This window comes from Capronia coronata (genome assembly GCF_000585585.1).
Source record: "Capronia coronata CBS 617.96 chromosome Unknown acBCG-supercont1.3, whole genome shotgun sequence".
Lineage (NCBI taxonomy): Eukaryota > Fungi > Ascomycota > Eurotiomycetes > Chaetothyriales > Herpotrichiellaceae > Capronia > Capronia coronata.
This window is the reverse complement of record NW_006912895.1, coordinates 2,654,653-2,667,724: the sequence shown is the minus strand read 5'-3', so window position 1 is coordinate 2,667,724 and position 13,072 is coordinate 2,654,653. Positions and strand designations below refer to the sequence as shown.

General features: G+C 51.8%; 5 protein-coding genes across 5 annotated transcripts; all 5 read left to right on the top strand.

Annotated features, from left to right (window-relative positions):
• Positions 1 to 399: 399 nt before the first annotated feature.
• On the top strand, positions 400 to 1,734 carry A1O1_04266 (uncharacterized protein; the record flags this gene model as incomplete). The annotated part of the gene is made up of 1 exon (XM_007725161.1): positions 400 to 1,734. The coding sequence occupies one exon, from the start codon at positions 400 to 402 to the stop codon at positions 1,732 to 1,734; it is 1,335 nt and encodes a 444-aa protein (XP_007723351.1).
• Positions 1,735 to 2,494: 760 nt separating this feature from the next.
• Positions 2,495 to 2,758, top strand: A1O1_04265 (uncharacterized protein; the record flags this gene model as incomplete). The annotated part of the gene is made up of 1 exon (XM_007725160.1): positions 2,495 to 2,758. The coding sequence occupies exon 1, from the start codon at positions 2,570 to 2,572 to the stop codon at positions 2,756 to 2,758; it is 189 nt and encodes a 62-aa protein (XP_007723350.1). The 5' UTR covers positions 2,495 to 2,569.
• Positions 2,759 to 3,359: 601 nt separating this feature from the next.
• Positions 3,360 to 5,248, top strand: A1O1_04264 (FACT complex subunit pob3; the record flags this gene model as incomplete). The annotated part of the gene is made up of 4 exons (XM_007725159.1): positions 3,360 to 3,379; positions 3,408 to 4,145; positions 4,220 to 4,859; positions 4,913 to 5,248. 4 exons carry the CDS (start codon positions 3,360 to 3,362, stop codon positions 5,246 to 5,248), a joined length of 1,734 nt encoding a protein of 577 aa, XP_007723349.1.
• Positions 5,249 to 5,740: 492 nt separating this feature from the next.
• On the top strand, positions 5,741 to 6,684 carry A1O1_04263 (uncharacterized protein; the record flags this gene model as incomplete). Its single annotated transcript, XM_007725158.1, has 4 exons — positions 5,741 to 5,839; positions 5,892 to 5,949; positions 5,999 to 6,133; positions 6,188 to 6,684. 4 exons carry the CDS (start codon positions 5,741 to 5,743, stop codon positions 6,682 to 6,684), a joined length of 789 nt encoding a protein of 262 aa, XP_007723348.1.
• A 2,502-nt stretch (positions 6,685 to 9,186) lies between these two features.
• On the top strand, positions 9,187 to 12,518 carry A1O1_04262 (uncharacterized protein; the record flags this gene model as incomplete). Its single annotated transcript, XM_007725157.1, has 4 exons — positions 9,187 to 9,235; positions 9,287 to 9,319; positions 9,374 to 9,531; positions 9,591 to 12,518. The coding sequence occupies 4 exons, from the start codon at positions 9,187 to 9,189 to the stop codon at positions 12,516 to 12,518; spliced, it is 3,168 nt and encodes a 1,055-aa protein (XP_007723347.1).
• Positions 12,519 to 13,072: the final 554 nt, after the last annotated feature.

Here is a 13,072-nt window from a genome sequence, read left to right as displayed (position 1 = left end):
GATGTCGAGGACGAAATGATGCACACGCAGCCCACATCTAAACCTCGACGTCATCGCAGGGGGTCACTGCTAAAGGGGACTTAGTACAAATAGGGTTAGTTTTGTATGATAGCAGTCGCTAAGCTGTGCAAGACCCACTTGATGTCTTTCGTCAGATCGGCCAATCAATGCAGCAGATCCCCTCGATAATACACATGTTTCGACACCACCAACACCAGACAGACAGACCTCGGTATCCGGCTACCAGTCCTGCTTCGGTCAATATAGGTAAGCTTTCATATACTCTGGTGATCGACTCCATGGCATCAACAGACTTCCTTCAGACCTCTTTCCTCGGACTGTGTTCCACGGCCCTTGCGCACCTGAACTTCGATCCTTATAATCAAAGCAGAGACCATCATGGCCTACAAGGCTGAGGCAGAGACATGGAACCAACCCTACATCGAACCAGACTCGAACAACTACTCTGCTTACCAGCGAGACATATATGGATCCCTGCGCGCGCCTCTCTTCTCGACCAAACCAGCTGAGTGGGAAGCATTGGCCCGCTCCAAAGTCCCCGCAGCCAACTTTGGGTATGTCTATGGTTCAGCCAGCAGCGGACAGACCCATGCCGCCAACATCGCCGCTTTCGATCACTACCGGCTTCGCCCGCACATGCTGGTCAATGCCACTCGACGAGATATAAGTGTCGAGCTGTTCGGGACCCGCTATCCCACTCCCCTCCTGGTTGCCCCGGTCGGTGTCCAGAAGATCATGCACCGGGATGCCGAAGAAGCCACGGCCAGAGCGTGTCAGAAAGTGCGCGTGCCAATGATCTTGTCGTCTGCCGCCACTCGTACCATCGAGGAGGTCGCTGAAGCAAACGCGGACGGCGACCGGTGGTATCAGCTCTACTGGCCCAGACCTCAATGGGAGGAGGTCACGGTAAGCTTGTTGAACCGGGCAAAGGCCAATGGGTACAAAGTCTTGGTTGTCACTCTGGACACTTTCAATCTTGCATGGAGACCTACAGACCTTGACAGTTCCTACTTACCTTTCATTTGGGGTGACGGCTGTCAGATAGGCCATTCCGATCCCGCTTTCCAGAGGAGGTATGAGGAGATGCAGAAGCGGGATCCAAGGACCAGCAGCGAGAAACTGGCCGAACTTTGGGCAATGCTGAAAAGGCCAGGCTCAATCTACGGTGCAGCTAGGGTCTTGATGAATGTTCATATGTTGCAACGATCGAGGGCGTGGCTGGATGTCATGAATTCCGGGACTTACCGTGAATGGCCACACCTGGAAATCCTGAAGAAGTTGTGGGACGGCCCTATTGTTTTGAAAGGAATCCAAACCGTGGATGACGCCCACAGAGCCATCGACTATGGCATGGACGGCATCATTGTGTCGAACCATGGTGGCCGGCAATGCGACGGTGCCATTGCTTCACTTGATGCACTCGCCCAAATCGCCGCGGATGAAAGAGTTCAGCAATCCAAGCTGACTCTTATCTTCGACAGCGGCATTCGCACCGGGAGTGACGTGCTGAAGGCGTTGGCTCTAGGTGCAAAAGCCGTATGTATCGGTCGACCGTACATGTATGGGCTCGCAATCCAAGGAGAGCAAGGGGTTGAACACGTCCTCCGATGTTTGTTGGCAGATACGGATAACATGCTTGGGAATGTCGGTAAGAAGAGGATAAGAGACCTTAGCAGGCACGATTTGCAGATTGGTCGAGACTCGAAGCTCTAGTTTGGTAGCAATGGTTGGATCCCTCATTTCAAATACATCTACGACGGTGAGGCCATGTCCGCGGAACATCGGAAATCGGAGCCAATTCCCTTGAACAAAAAGCATAAGGTCGGTGATTCCATTGAATGGGTCGCACAAGCCTCCTCTCTTTCTCCCTCCCGGCGCTTTGTCGTGGATCTCACAGCACAGCTAGTTCTTTGATCGCCTCCTACGTATCATGCATTGCCTCGACACAAAGGCTTTCTTGTGAAAGCTGAGAAGCCTTTGTCCACGAACAATGTGAATGACACTTGCCGAGTATTCTTCAGAATATAAATTTTCAACTACTACGAATGAAGACGGACTCAGCTTTACCAACATTGCACCCACCAACAGGACTGTGTTCTGGTAGACTTTAGCTTAGCACAGCTGTCGTAACCACCATTTCTCGAAAGTTCGGAGTCGTTGCATCGTCCTAAGTTCGACCTTGACGACCAAGAAGGTTCGGGTATTCAGAATAATGGCACCACAACAATCTGACCACTGGGTTCGGGTAGGCAACGCCATGATGATCGGCGTCAGACCAGATTGTGACGAGTGGCGGCATGGAATAGCAGCAGTGCCAACGCTCGATCTGACTTTTGCAGCAGAGCCTAGCTTCATTTCATGGGACGCCGGAACAGGGGAGAACAATGGACGAGGGAGGCCAGCTCACGGATACGCTGTCCACATTGCAGGGCGTCCCGGCGGAACGAAAGTCTGGCTCCATATTCGCTCAGCTTCCGATTTTGGGCGCGTGATATTCTGGGTGAAGAACGTGGCAGTCTTGAGGTCGATCAAGTTTCACGGTGCTTTGATGCGCCAGTTCGAGCAGGAGTGCGAGCAAGAAGCAAGCAATGTCCAAGATGGAGATGATGGTCTTCCGCTACTGCCCTCAACTGAGCACTTTCGCAAGGGCGCAGAGAAGTTGCTAACAGAATTCGCTGAGAATCCTGTCCCAGACCTTGCAGACTTGTGCGCTGAGCAAGGTCAAGTCGGTAGGTGACTGGAAGATGGTTCGGCACAGGTTCGTTGCAGAGAAACATAGTTGGGTACTGGAAGGCAGGCCCGCCAGGTTGTTGCCGATGGAGGTCAGTTGCTGCTGGGGAGACAACGAGTACTTGTTTTGGATATTGTTAGTATTTGGTAGCAAAGAATGTAACCTGTAGCGTGTCCGACGCCATCAATGTGCTCTGACTGATTGCGCTAGAGTATTGTGCTCTGAATGAATCAAGCGTTAGGGTTGAATGTGTGAAGAACATAAGGTGAGGTACATGTAGCACTACTGTCAGTAGTGAAACTGCATGTAGATACTACTACTACTAGTGGTAAGGAGAACGCGCCAAGGCTGCATTCACTATTCGCGTGCCAGTGGCGCGACAACGTGGATTTCGTCGCTCGTCCATCTATAGGTAGCATCCGGACTTGGATCAATCCTCATCTCTACTACTGCCAACCTCTGACAAATAGTTGCCTGCATCTCTCTCCCTCTCGTCAATTTGCCTGTCAACATCCTTGTGATTAGCATTGGCAGAGCTCAATTCCATCGAACCCCTTTGCGCCCCGAAGACCTGCTGTCGCCCTCGGCGCAGCGAGACATACGATGTATGTCCTGCGTCAACAAAACGTAAACTCGTTGCTAACAAAGTACATAGGGAGACATTCGAGAATATTTACCTCGACCTGTCGAAACAGTCCGGACGGTGTAGACTTGCAGAAAGTGGTCTAGGGTGGAAACCCAGCGGCGGCAGCGAACCATTCACGCTTAACGGCGATCAGATCAGTGCGGCGCAATGGAGCAGAGCATCGAAAGGATATGAGATTAAAATCATCACGCGAGATGCTGCGGTCATCCAACTCGACGGATTTGAACAGGAGGATTATGATCGTGCCGCCAAAGCCTTCAAGATATTCTATGGCATCAACCTAGAACATAAGGAACATGCGCTGCGAGGCTGGAACTGGGGTAAAGCCGAGTTTGGGCGCGCAGAATTAGCATTCAATGTCCAGAACAGGCCGGCGTTCGAGATTCCCTACTCAGAAATTTCCAACACGAATCTGGCAGGAAAGAATGAGATTGCAGTCGAATTCAACCTGGATGCGGACTCAGCTCAAAATGGCACAAATGGTCACAAAGCAGGCAGCACTAAGAACCGTGGTCGCAAAGCAGCAGCTGGACGAGACGAACTGGTCGAGATGCGGTTCTATATTCCCGGAACGGTGTCCAAAAAAGAAGTCAATGGCGAAGAAGGCAGTGGCGCAGAAGAGGACGAAGAAGAGGAACAGAATGCCGCCAACTTGTTTTATGAGACCCTCATGGACAAGGCAGAGATTGGGGAAGTTGCCGGTGCCACGTTCGCAACTTTCCAGGACATATTGCATCTTACCCCCAGGTACGTGCCCATTGCTGCCCATTGCTCTTGACGATGTTCTAGACAGCCGGGGATATACTAACTACCTCACACAGAGGACGGTTCGATATCGACATGTACGAAAATTCATTCCGCTTGCGTGGTAAGACATACGATTACAAGATCCAGTACCAGTCGATAAAGAAGTTTTTCATCCTGCCAAAGAACGACGAAATGCACACGATGATTACACTGGGACTGGATCCACCTCTTCGCCAAGGACAAACGAGATATCCATTTATCGTGATGCAGCTCAAACTCGACGATGAGGTGAACCTGGATCTCAATATGACAGAAGAGCTCCTCGAAACGAAGTACAAAGACAAGCTGGAACCACATTACGAAGCACCGATCCATCATGTCATTGCCAAAGTCTTCAAAGGCTTATCTGGGAAGAAGATAATCATGCCCTCCAAGGACTTTGTCAGTCATCACAACATGAATGGGGTTAAGTGCTCCATCAAGGCCAATGAAGGATTGCTTTTCTGCCTGGACAAGAGTTTCATCTTTGTCCCCAAGCCTGCCACCTACGTACCGATCGACTCCATACAGAGCATCACTATGTCGAGGGTTGGAGGAGCTCTAGCGGCTAGTCGCACGTTTGATATTACCATGACACTGAAAGGCGGCCAAGGAGAGCATCAGTTCAGCAACATCAACCGTGAAGAACAGCAGCCACTCGAAGCGTTTTTCCAAGTAAGTTATTTTCGTCGTGCGCGATGCAGTCCAACATCTAATACGTCTTTTAGGCCAAGGGCATTCGATTCAAGAACGAGATGCTTGATGATTCATCCACACTGTTGAAAGCAGCCCTGGAGGATCAGGATCTGGCATCATCAGATGATGATGACAATGGCGGCGTGAATCGGGGATCAGCCGATGAGGACGAAGACTCGCCCGATGAAGATTTCCAAGATGAGTCTGAGAGTGATGTGGCTGAGGAGTACGATTCAGCACACGAAAGCAGTGGCAGTGATGCAGGTAGCGATGCAGAGATGGCTGATGTTGCAGGAGATGATGAAGATGCGGCTAGCGAGGAGGAAGAAGAGGCAGACCGACGGCCTAAGAAGAAGGCAAAGAAGTAGGCCTGACGGTTTGCCTACCATCACAGAGCTGAAATTAGATAATGTCAGCTCTCAAATGTGATCAAGTTGCTTGTTTGTCCAGCCGTCCGTATGCCTGTATGCACAGCTTGAATGTCGTTACAGGTGAGTATGGAGAAATGCAACTGTTAGTAGTACTACGTACTAGAGCAGGTCAGCGCCAGTGCCGAGCTCTCTCTCGGCAGCACACAGGAGGTATAAGTATTTCTCCCAACACGTAATTGCACTCTCTCTTCTTATCTACTCACTCATATTTCGTCATGAAACTCGTGGAGGGATCACAGGGCAATACTTTTGCAGTTTGGTACTGGTGCTGGTCTCCCAGCGAAAGTGAAGCCGTGATAATGGAAGCTCGCTTGGCGGCTTTTCGGCATCGGATTAACTTTAGTCCGATGCCGGAAGTGCATGTCGTCTGACTTTCCTTTCACAGCTTCAACTCTCGCTGGGAGACCAGAACAAATCCAATCCGAAAAGATGGCAACCAAAACCATCAAGCCCAAGGCCACAGGCGTGGCACAACGCAGCCGAACTGGCTGTCAAACTTGTCGCAACCGAAAGCTCAAGTGTGATGAGGTGAGTAAGATCTGTGCAGATTTGAGATCCGTTGTTGACAAGACACGTCCAGGCAAGACCTGTCTGCGGGCAATGCCAGAAATCACACCGTGAGTGTATACGCTCGGAGGGTGAGTCATAGACTGATAGATGAGGCTTCTTCGAACTAATCTTGGACAGGCGTTACCTTCCGCCACCATCAGAACGCTGCCTTTGCCAGAGAGGGCCAAGATCATTCCCTCGACAGCTTCTACAAGTACGCGCAGTCGTACACAGAGGAGGAAGTGCGTACTTTCCTGCCAGTGCCAAAGAACTGTGAGTGACGAATGAATGCATTTCTTTCTGTTGATATATACTGACGTAGCGCAGTGACCTGGATCTACGTGACGGACCCGACTGCGGAAGACTCGACAACACCACCACCGCAGGCGCAGACACCATCCGATTCGTACCAGCAAGTCGCGGCGCACACATTGGAAGCTCTGTCGACGGCCGCCGCTGACCACATCTCGTACCCGCCTCAGGCGACGGCATATTACACATCAGTGACTTCTCAGGATGCGCACCCTGACTATGCTTTTGTTCGAGGCGAGTCAGCAAATGGAAATGGCGGACAAGGCAACCAGATCAATCTCCTACTGAACCCGCAAGGACAGACTCCGTCTTCTCTGATTGACCCCAATCTCGAGGCCACCGTGGCACATGCCGCTGAACAAGCGATTGATATGAAAGGCAACGCCAGGGCAGAAGACCACTTTGAGATACAGCATCCAGACGACATGCAAGAACAACACGATCACCAGGAAGAAGCCATGGGCGATTCCGATGTTGCAATGCTGAGGAAATACAACGAAGCACAGGCCTAACGAGCACCATGACTGCACTCATACACGCTCGCTCACGCATGGTGATATCTTGCATATGGGATGGGCATGAATTAGGCGTCTGGCGAAGTCTTCCATCGGAGTTGAAATACCAAGGCACTTTTCAAGGAGGGTTTTATGATGATCATGAGACGCCCTCTTATCCTCTTTGCAGCATGCAGAGACGCGAGATCCCCTGTACAAATAGCATATTGTCTTTTAGTGATGAGGATCGCTGACTCGGCGAAGTCTAGCTGAGTTTGACAAAGGCTCAATTCACTTACGCTCTATGAACAGAGGTCCCTTTTCCACTTTGTTTCTTGCCCAGTTATATTTCCATGGCCATATCATTGCACCCAGTAGCAAGCTCCTTGGATCTACGACTGGCTACGTCCCTCGTTGGTATATTGCATTCAAACGAGTACCTTTCTTTCGAACGACACAAACACGACTGGCTATTTAAAGCTGACAATTAAACGATGATCCACCTATAGTCCCAGCCGTGGATCACACAGGTCGCATGGCAGAATGCATGTTTCGCCGGTGAATGCCGAATCATCAACTGGCTAGCATGACAACCAGAATACCTGGAAAAGTCGCCTGTGACTCGCAGGTTGGCATACAGTTTAGGCGTCCTGACAGTTGTGTGACTCGGTCGCTGTGTTTGGCAGAATTAGACAGAAAATGGAACATGGGGTCGGTTCCAAGCACGTACTGGCAATAATGGAAATAAGGGTCAATCGCTGCTGTAACGTTAAAAACAGAGATGAACGCAGCAGGCGAAACAGGTGGAGATCGGTTACGAAGGGCCGCAAATGATAACTTTGAAGAGCGAGACTGCGGTAGATCCGGCACTCCGGAGCAAGCGGGCAGCTAGAACGATAGAACGATACCGGCATCCTAGTAGAACTTCTGGGACACGACTTCCAGCCAGACGGGCTTAGGAGGCCTCTAGATCGGACAGGTTGCTCGCTAGAACAACATCACCTACGGTACCCCGGCTTGCCCGGTAGTCACGTACCAGGTGTGGCACGTACATCTTCGAGACTCGGGTATGATTTCATGGCCCCTTGCAACTGCGGTTCGAAGGGTGCCAGGCGACTGGGGTGAAAGACTTCACTTCCCTGCCAGAGCGGCCGGTGCCAACCTGCGACCCTCCACCTCCGAACGCCGAGACGTCAGCGTCTGCAATGGATTGCGTCTCCATCTCTTGATTTGGACACCGCCAATCTCAGCCTCAGGCTCTAGTGCTACGCCTATTTTGCTTGTTTGGTATATTCATAGGGTATGTTTCTCGTACACACTCTGTACGTGTGTGATTTTATTCCCTGCTTGTAAATTAGACCACGTCTCAGGCTCATGAGGACGGATGGAAAAAGGTAGTTAGGGTCCCAGAAGCCACATTGCCGCGTGCGAGGCCGTAATCAACTGTAAGGGCCGCATAAGCTGCAGGTGTGTAGCTTAGGTACTGCCGTACTGGTTTCCGCTCGATGACGACCCGGCACAAGAACGTTACCGCTCACTCATCGAACAATACTTCAGGTAGGTACCTAGCAGGTAAAATTGCTATTGATATTACCGCCTGAACTGGGTAGCATCTGCATCCGCATGTCGTACTCTGTCAGGTAGTAGGTACGTACCTAGGTAGGTAGTTGTACTCTCTGTATGTTGGTAATAGTGGCTCCGCACTTTTCCTGCGCCCGAGCGGCGGGCTGCACTGATCAACTAGTAACAAGTGGATGGAAAAGTAGAGAGGACCACACCACTACAACCATCTGATGGGAAGCCAGTACGTCGGCTCGCCCGCTTTGTTTCCTTTCTCTGTCCGCGATGGTTCAAACAGTGACTGCGCTTCCTTCTCCCACTCTGCTTTCTCAGCCTCGTTACTACCTCCCACTCGGTAAACCCCAGATTTTGGCGAAGTCCTCCGCCAATTGCCCTTGGCTACACTCCCAAAGCCACGCCCAATATTTTCTGGACACTCGTTCCGTCATTATCCCATGGCCGGCCGAAAATAACGTCGTGGAAAGAGGTAGACTGGTTCTGGTGCGTGGTTGTCGCAGTGGTGCGGACAACTTTGTGGGCACAAGGTCCTGTTCGTTCCTGACTCTTTCGCCGCGTCTGGACTCAAAGTCGCGGTGGAATCGTGCCAGCACAACATGAATCGACTTCGAAACTTGTCCGAGAGCTTCAAAGCCGCTGCATTGCATTCCTCCAATGCCTCATCATCAACCTCCTCGCTCTCCAGGTCTTCACCCAATGGCCAGACTGAGATAGTCGACAAAGATTCACCAGCTCCGACCGCCAATTCTCCGCTTGCGCCGCCGTACGCCGACACTCCTGCACCATACCCTCGCCCTGACCGTCCAGCCTCTCGTCCCGCATCAATGGTGTATACGCCACCCTCAATGGACTTGGGGAAGGACAATCATGTTGAAGAGCTAGTACCCGTTTTCAGGTGGGCATTGATGTTAAACAAAACTTTGCTTGGCTCTAGAGCTGACCATGTCCGCTAGTTTTCTCTCGAGTCATGCCAACAAGCTCTATCAAGAAGGTCTGTTGCCAGCGTTGTCCGAGCTACAAACATACTGATATCACTGGACAGGCTACTTCCTCAAACTCAACGACCTTGATACACGTAAGTGGCGACCATCTTCCACCTTAAAGACACCTTTTAACTCTGTGCTCCTAGATGGACGCCCTTATGTCGATCGGAATTGGACCGAATGCTTCGCTCAATTGGTCGGAACAGTTTTGTCACTCTGGGATGCAGCTGCTCTTGATGCAGCTGGCCAAGATGGAGAGGTTGCCCCGACCTTTATCAACCTGGCAGATGCTTCCATCAAGATGGTACGCCAACGGAAGAGGACTGATGACTTTGTGGGCTTGATTTACTAAATTGCAACCAGATACAAACCCTTCCGACCCGCAATCCAGATGTGCAGCCTCTGCAAAATGTCCTCTCAATTTCCACGGCGGGGAAGAACCGCTATCTGCTCCACTTCAACTCGCTACATTCTTTGACTCAGTGGACAGCCGGCATACGCTTAGCAATGTTTGAGCACGCATCGCTACACGAGCTGTACACGGGCTCTTTGATTGCTGGAAAAGGCAAGCATCTAAATAATATACGGACGATTATGGAAAGAACGAAGGTCAAACAAGAAGACTGGGCACGGGTGCGATTTGGCGCTGGAACACCGTGGAGACGCTGTTGGTGTGTGATTGAGCCGCCCGACGAGAAAGAATTGCATAAGTCCAATAAAGCGTTGAAGAAGAAGTCCGCATATGACAGACCGGCTCTCCCCAAAGGAAGACTCAAATTCTACGATTCCAGGAAGACCAAGAAGGCTACGCCGATAGCGACAATCACCGACGCCTATTCGGCATATGCCATATATCCTCAGTCAAAGCCGCTGATCGACCAATCGACTCTGGTCAAATTGGAGGGGAAAATCACGATACATTCCAAACCCGAATCAACGACAGAAGGTTTCGTCTTCGTTATGCCCGAGCTACATCCCGCCGTGTCCGGGTTCGAGATGATGCTGCGGTGGCTTTTTCCTGTCTTCGACGTTTTCCATCTATATGGTCGTCCTCAACGACTGATTGCGGACACTTTGGACACACGAGGACTCATGTTCGCAATGCCCAAGGAGCGGAGATATGGGTACCTGGACATCATAGACGTTGCAGCTCTGATTCATACTCAAGGCAGCGAAAAGTGGAGCGAGCGCGAGTGGCGGCAGCAACTGAAAGACATGACCTCCAAGAGAATGGCGATGACGGCGCAGAGTCGATCGAGCAGCAATTTGGAAGGAAGGAGGACAGCGCGCGCTGTTTCAGATTCCAGACAGGGTGTGCACTACGATGATGGCGCCTCCATCCGCTCGACGCCCTCGCGACACCAGCATGACCAGCCAACGGATGCTGGCTTTGCACCCCCTCAGAAAGCCACCACAGCACCAGCCAATGCTGCATATCTCGCCACTGGTCAAAACCAGCATTCAAGGTCTGTATCCGAGTCCGTGGCATACGTGTCCCCTACCAAGTCGCGTCGCGCGAAAGACAGTTACAATCAATCGAGAATGTCCAATGATTTCTCTGAGATGGAGTCTAACCCACCTCAACCGGCACCTCCAGGGTATCGTCCTCAGTACAAGAACGGGACTGTTTATACGGAATTGGAGGCTTCTGACGGCCGCTATAGCTCCGACAGTGACGGTCAAGGCCCGCGGATTCATGCAGAAGACATACAGGAAGATGTGAGGGGATCAACCCCGCCTGCACCAGTGGCAGCGCCGCCTGATTTCCAGCATCAGGCTGGGCAAGTGCCTCGTAAACGACCAGACATGAGGCCGGATTTGAGGCGTGAAAAAAGTCGCATGTCAAATGCAACTTTGTCTCAGATCGCTGATGTGAACAAGATGGCAAGCAGTGGGGCGGCGGGGCATGCCGCGATGGTGGCGTGGAAGACCGGAAGACCAGGGGAGGCGGAAGATCAGGGGCTCCGAGGGGTAAATACTGAGACCCCTCACGACGAAAGAGAAACATCTGCTAATCAACGTGCCTCCAAAGGGGTGGTAGCAGATGGTGCATATGCAGAGAGCCCTGCTGATCTCGGATCAGGACAGACTCGACAGCCCGGTGATCACTCGTCAACTCGAAAACTGATCTCTCGCAAGCCGGTTCCCTTTCCCAACGCATCCCTCGAGGTTCCACGTCAGAGATCTCGACCTCGGTCTCCAGCCAACATGTCACCATATTCAGCCTCCGATTACGACAACGAATCCATCGGGAGCCCCGAATATGACAGTCCTTCTGAGGATGCTAACCTCGACGTCCTCCCGCAAAGAAGGCGGACGGGTGTGCTCAAGACGGTGGGAGACATTAAGTTAGGACAAACTGGCAACGTCTCGCATGGATCCATCGCGGTGGATATACCGGACGTGGACTTTGGCACAACCTTCACCCCGAGCTTGACACCGGCTCATAGTCGTCCTCCGACTGCGAGCGGGATTACGGGCCGGCAGTCTCCGTTCGATCGGCCTCCCACGGCTCCTGAGACTCCACTCACGAGGTCACCTCACGACGAGAGAGCACCATTGGGCCGCCAAACTCCTCGAGAGGACAGAACGCTGTCCAGCCCGCGACCCACCCATTCACGATCTCGTAGTTATGCCTGGCACCCTGCCGCCACTACCGGTAGGCATAGTCCGAGCGGCGGCTTGACTGCCGAAGAGTTTGTCCAGCAACGCGCTGCGGCTGCGCGTATGCCGAATGGTTACGTTCCGCACCGGAGCTTCTCGTCAAGCCAAGTCGAGCGATCTCCCACCAAGCTCCCGAAGAAGAGGGACTCCTTGGCCCGACCCAGTTCGCAAAATTCCCTCCTGATGGACTATTCCTCTCATCTCTCCGCGCGAGAACAGGAACATGTGGCGCGAATGACAGGAGGGCCGCTCATTCAGGTGACAGAGAGGAGTAAGACGCCAGATCCGTCCATTGGCCTCATTGGCGCTATTGAAGCACGAGAACAGGAGAAGAGGAATATCAGAGAAGGAGTTGCCGGCCATATGGTTCAAGCGGCTATTGTGCAGAGACAAGCGGCAGCAAGGACGTATGGATTCCCGCAGTATCCTGGACACCAGTCTTTCATAGATGCCGGACAGGTCGGGCAGTGGACAACCCCGCAGACTTCTAACCCCTTGATTGGCGCTTTTCACGGTCCTGGTCAATTATCACAGCCCCAGGTACAGCAGATGCATCTGGACTCAGGGTATTCTCCCCCATATGATGGGCAATTTGCGTCGCCGCCGGGGAGTTATGTGATGAGGTAGCTGACCAAGACGAGATATTGTATCAAAAACTGCATGGCGTGCGTGGAACCATTTGCATTCAGGACCCTGTAACCGTCCAGGTTGCATTTTCGCATTGAGGTGGACATGAGTCAGATCGAATGTGGTCTTCATGGTGATAATGGATTATGATATTGACTATAAGATATACAGCTGTGCCGGCTGAACTTGAGATAGAAGCAAGCGAAAATAATGATGAGGACGAACTGGTGTCTATGTGAGGGAAGAGCTTACACGTAAGCATAGCAGCGGTTGTGTCTTTTATGCAAGCATGATAAATGCTGTCTCGATCGATTGAATTGTACAGAGTACCTTTTGTCTAATGCAGTGCGCAGCCTGGATGAACAGAGGACAGGTAGTGGTGGATAGTCTTGTCCATCCAACGAGCACGTGGCGGCCCTGTTGCAGAATAATAATAATAATAATCAAGAAATTCCGGCCATTTTGCAAGGTTCCGGGTCCGGGTCCAGGTCCAGGTCCAGGTTCAGTTGAAGTTGGGGAGTGAAGCAGCTCAGCCTCCACTTGCGATTGGGACC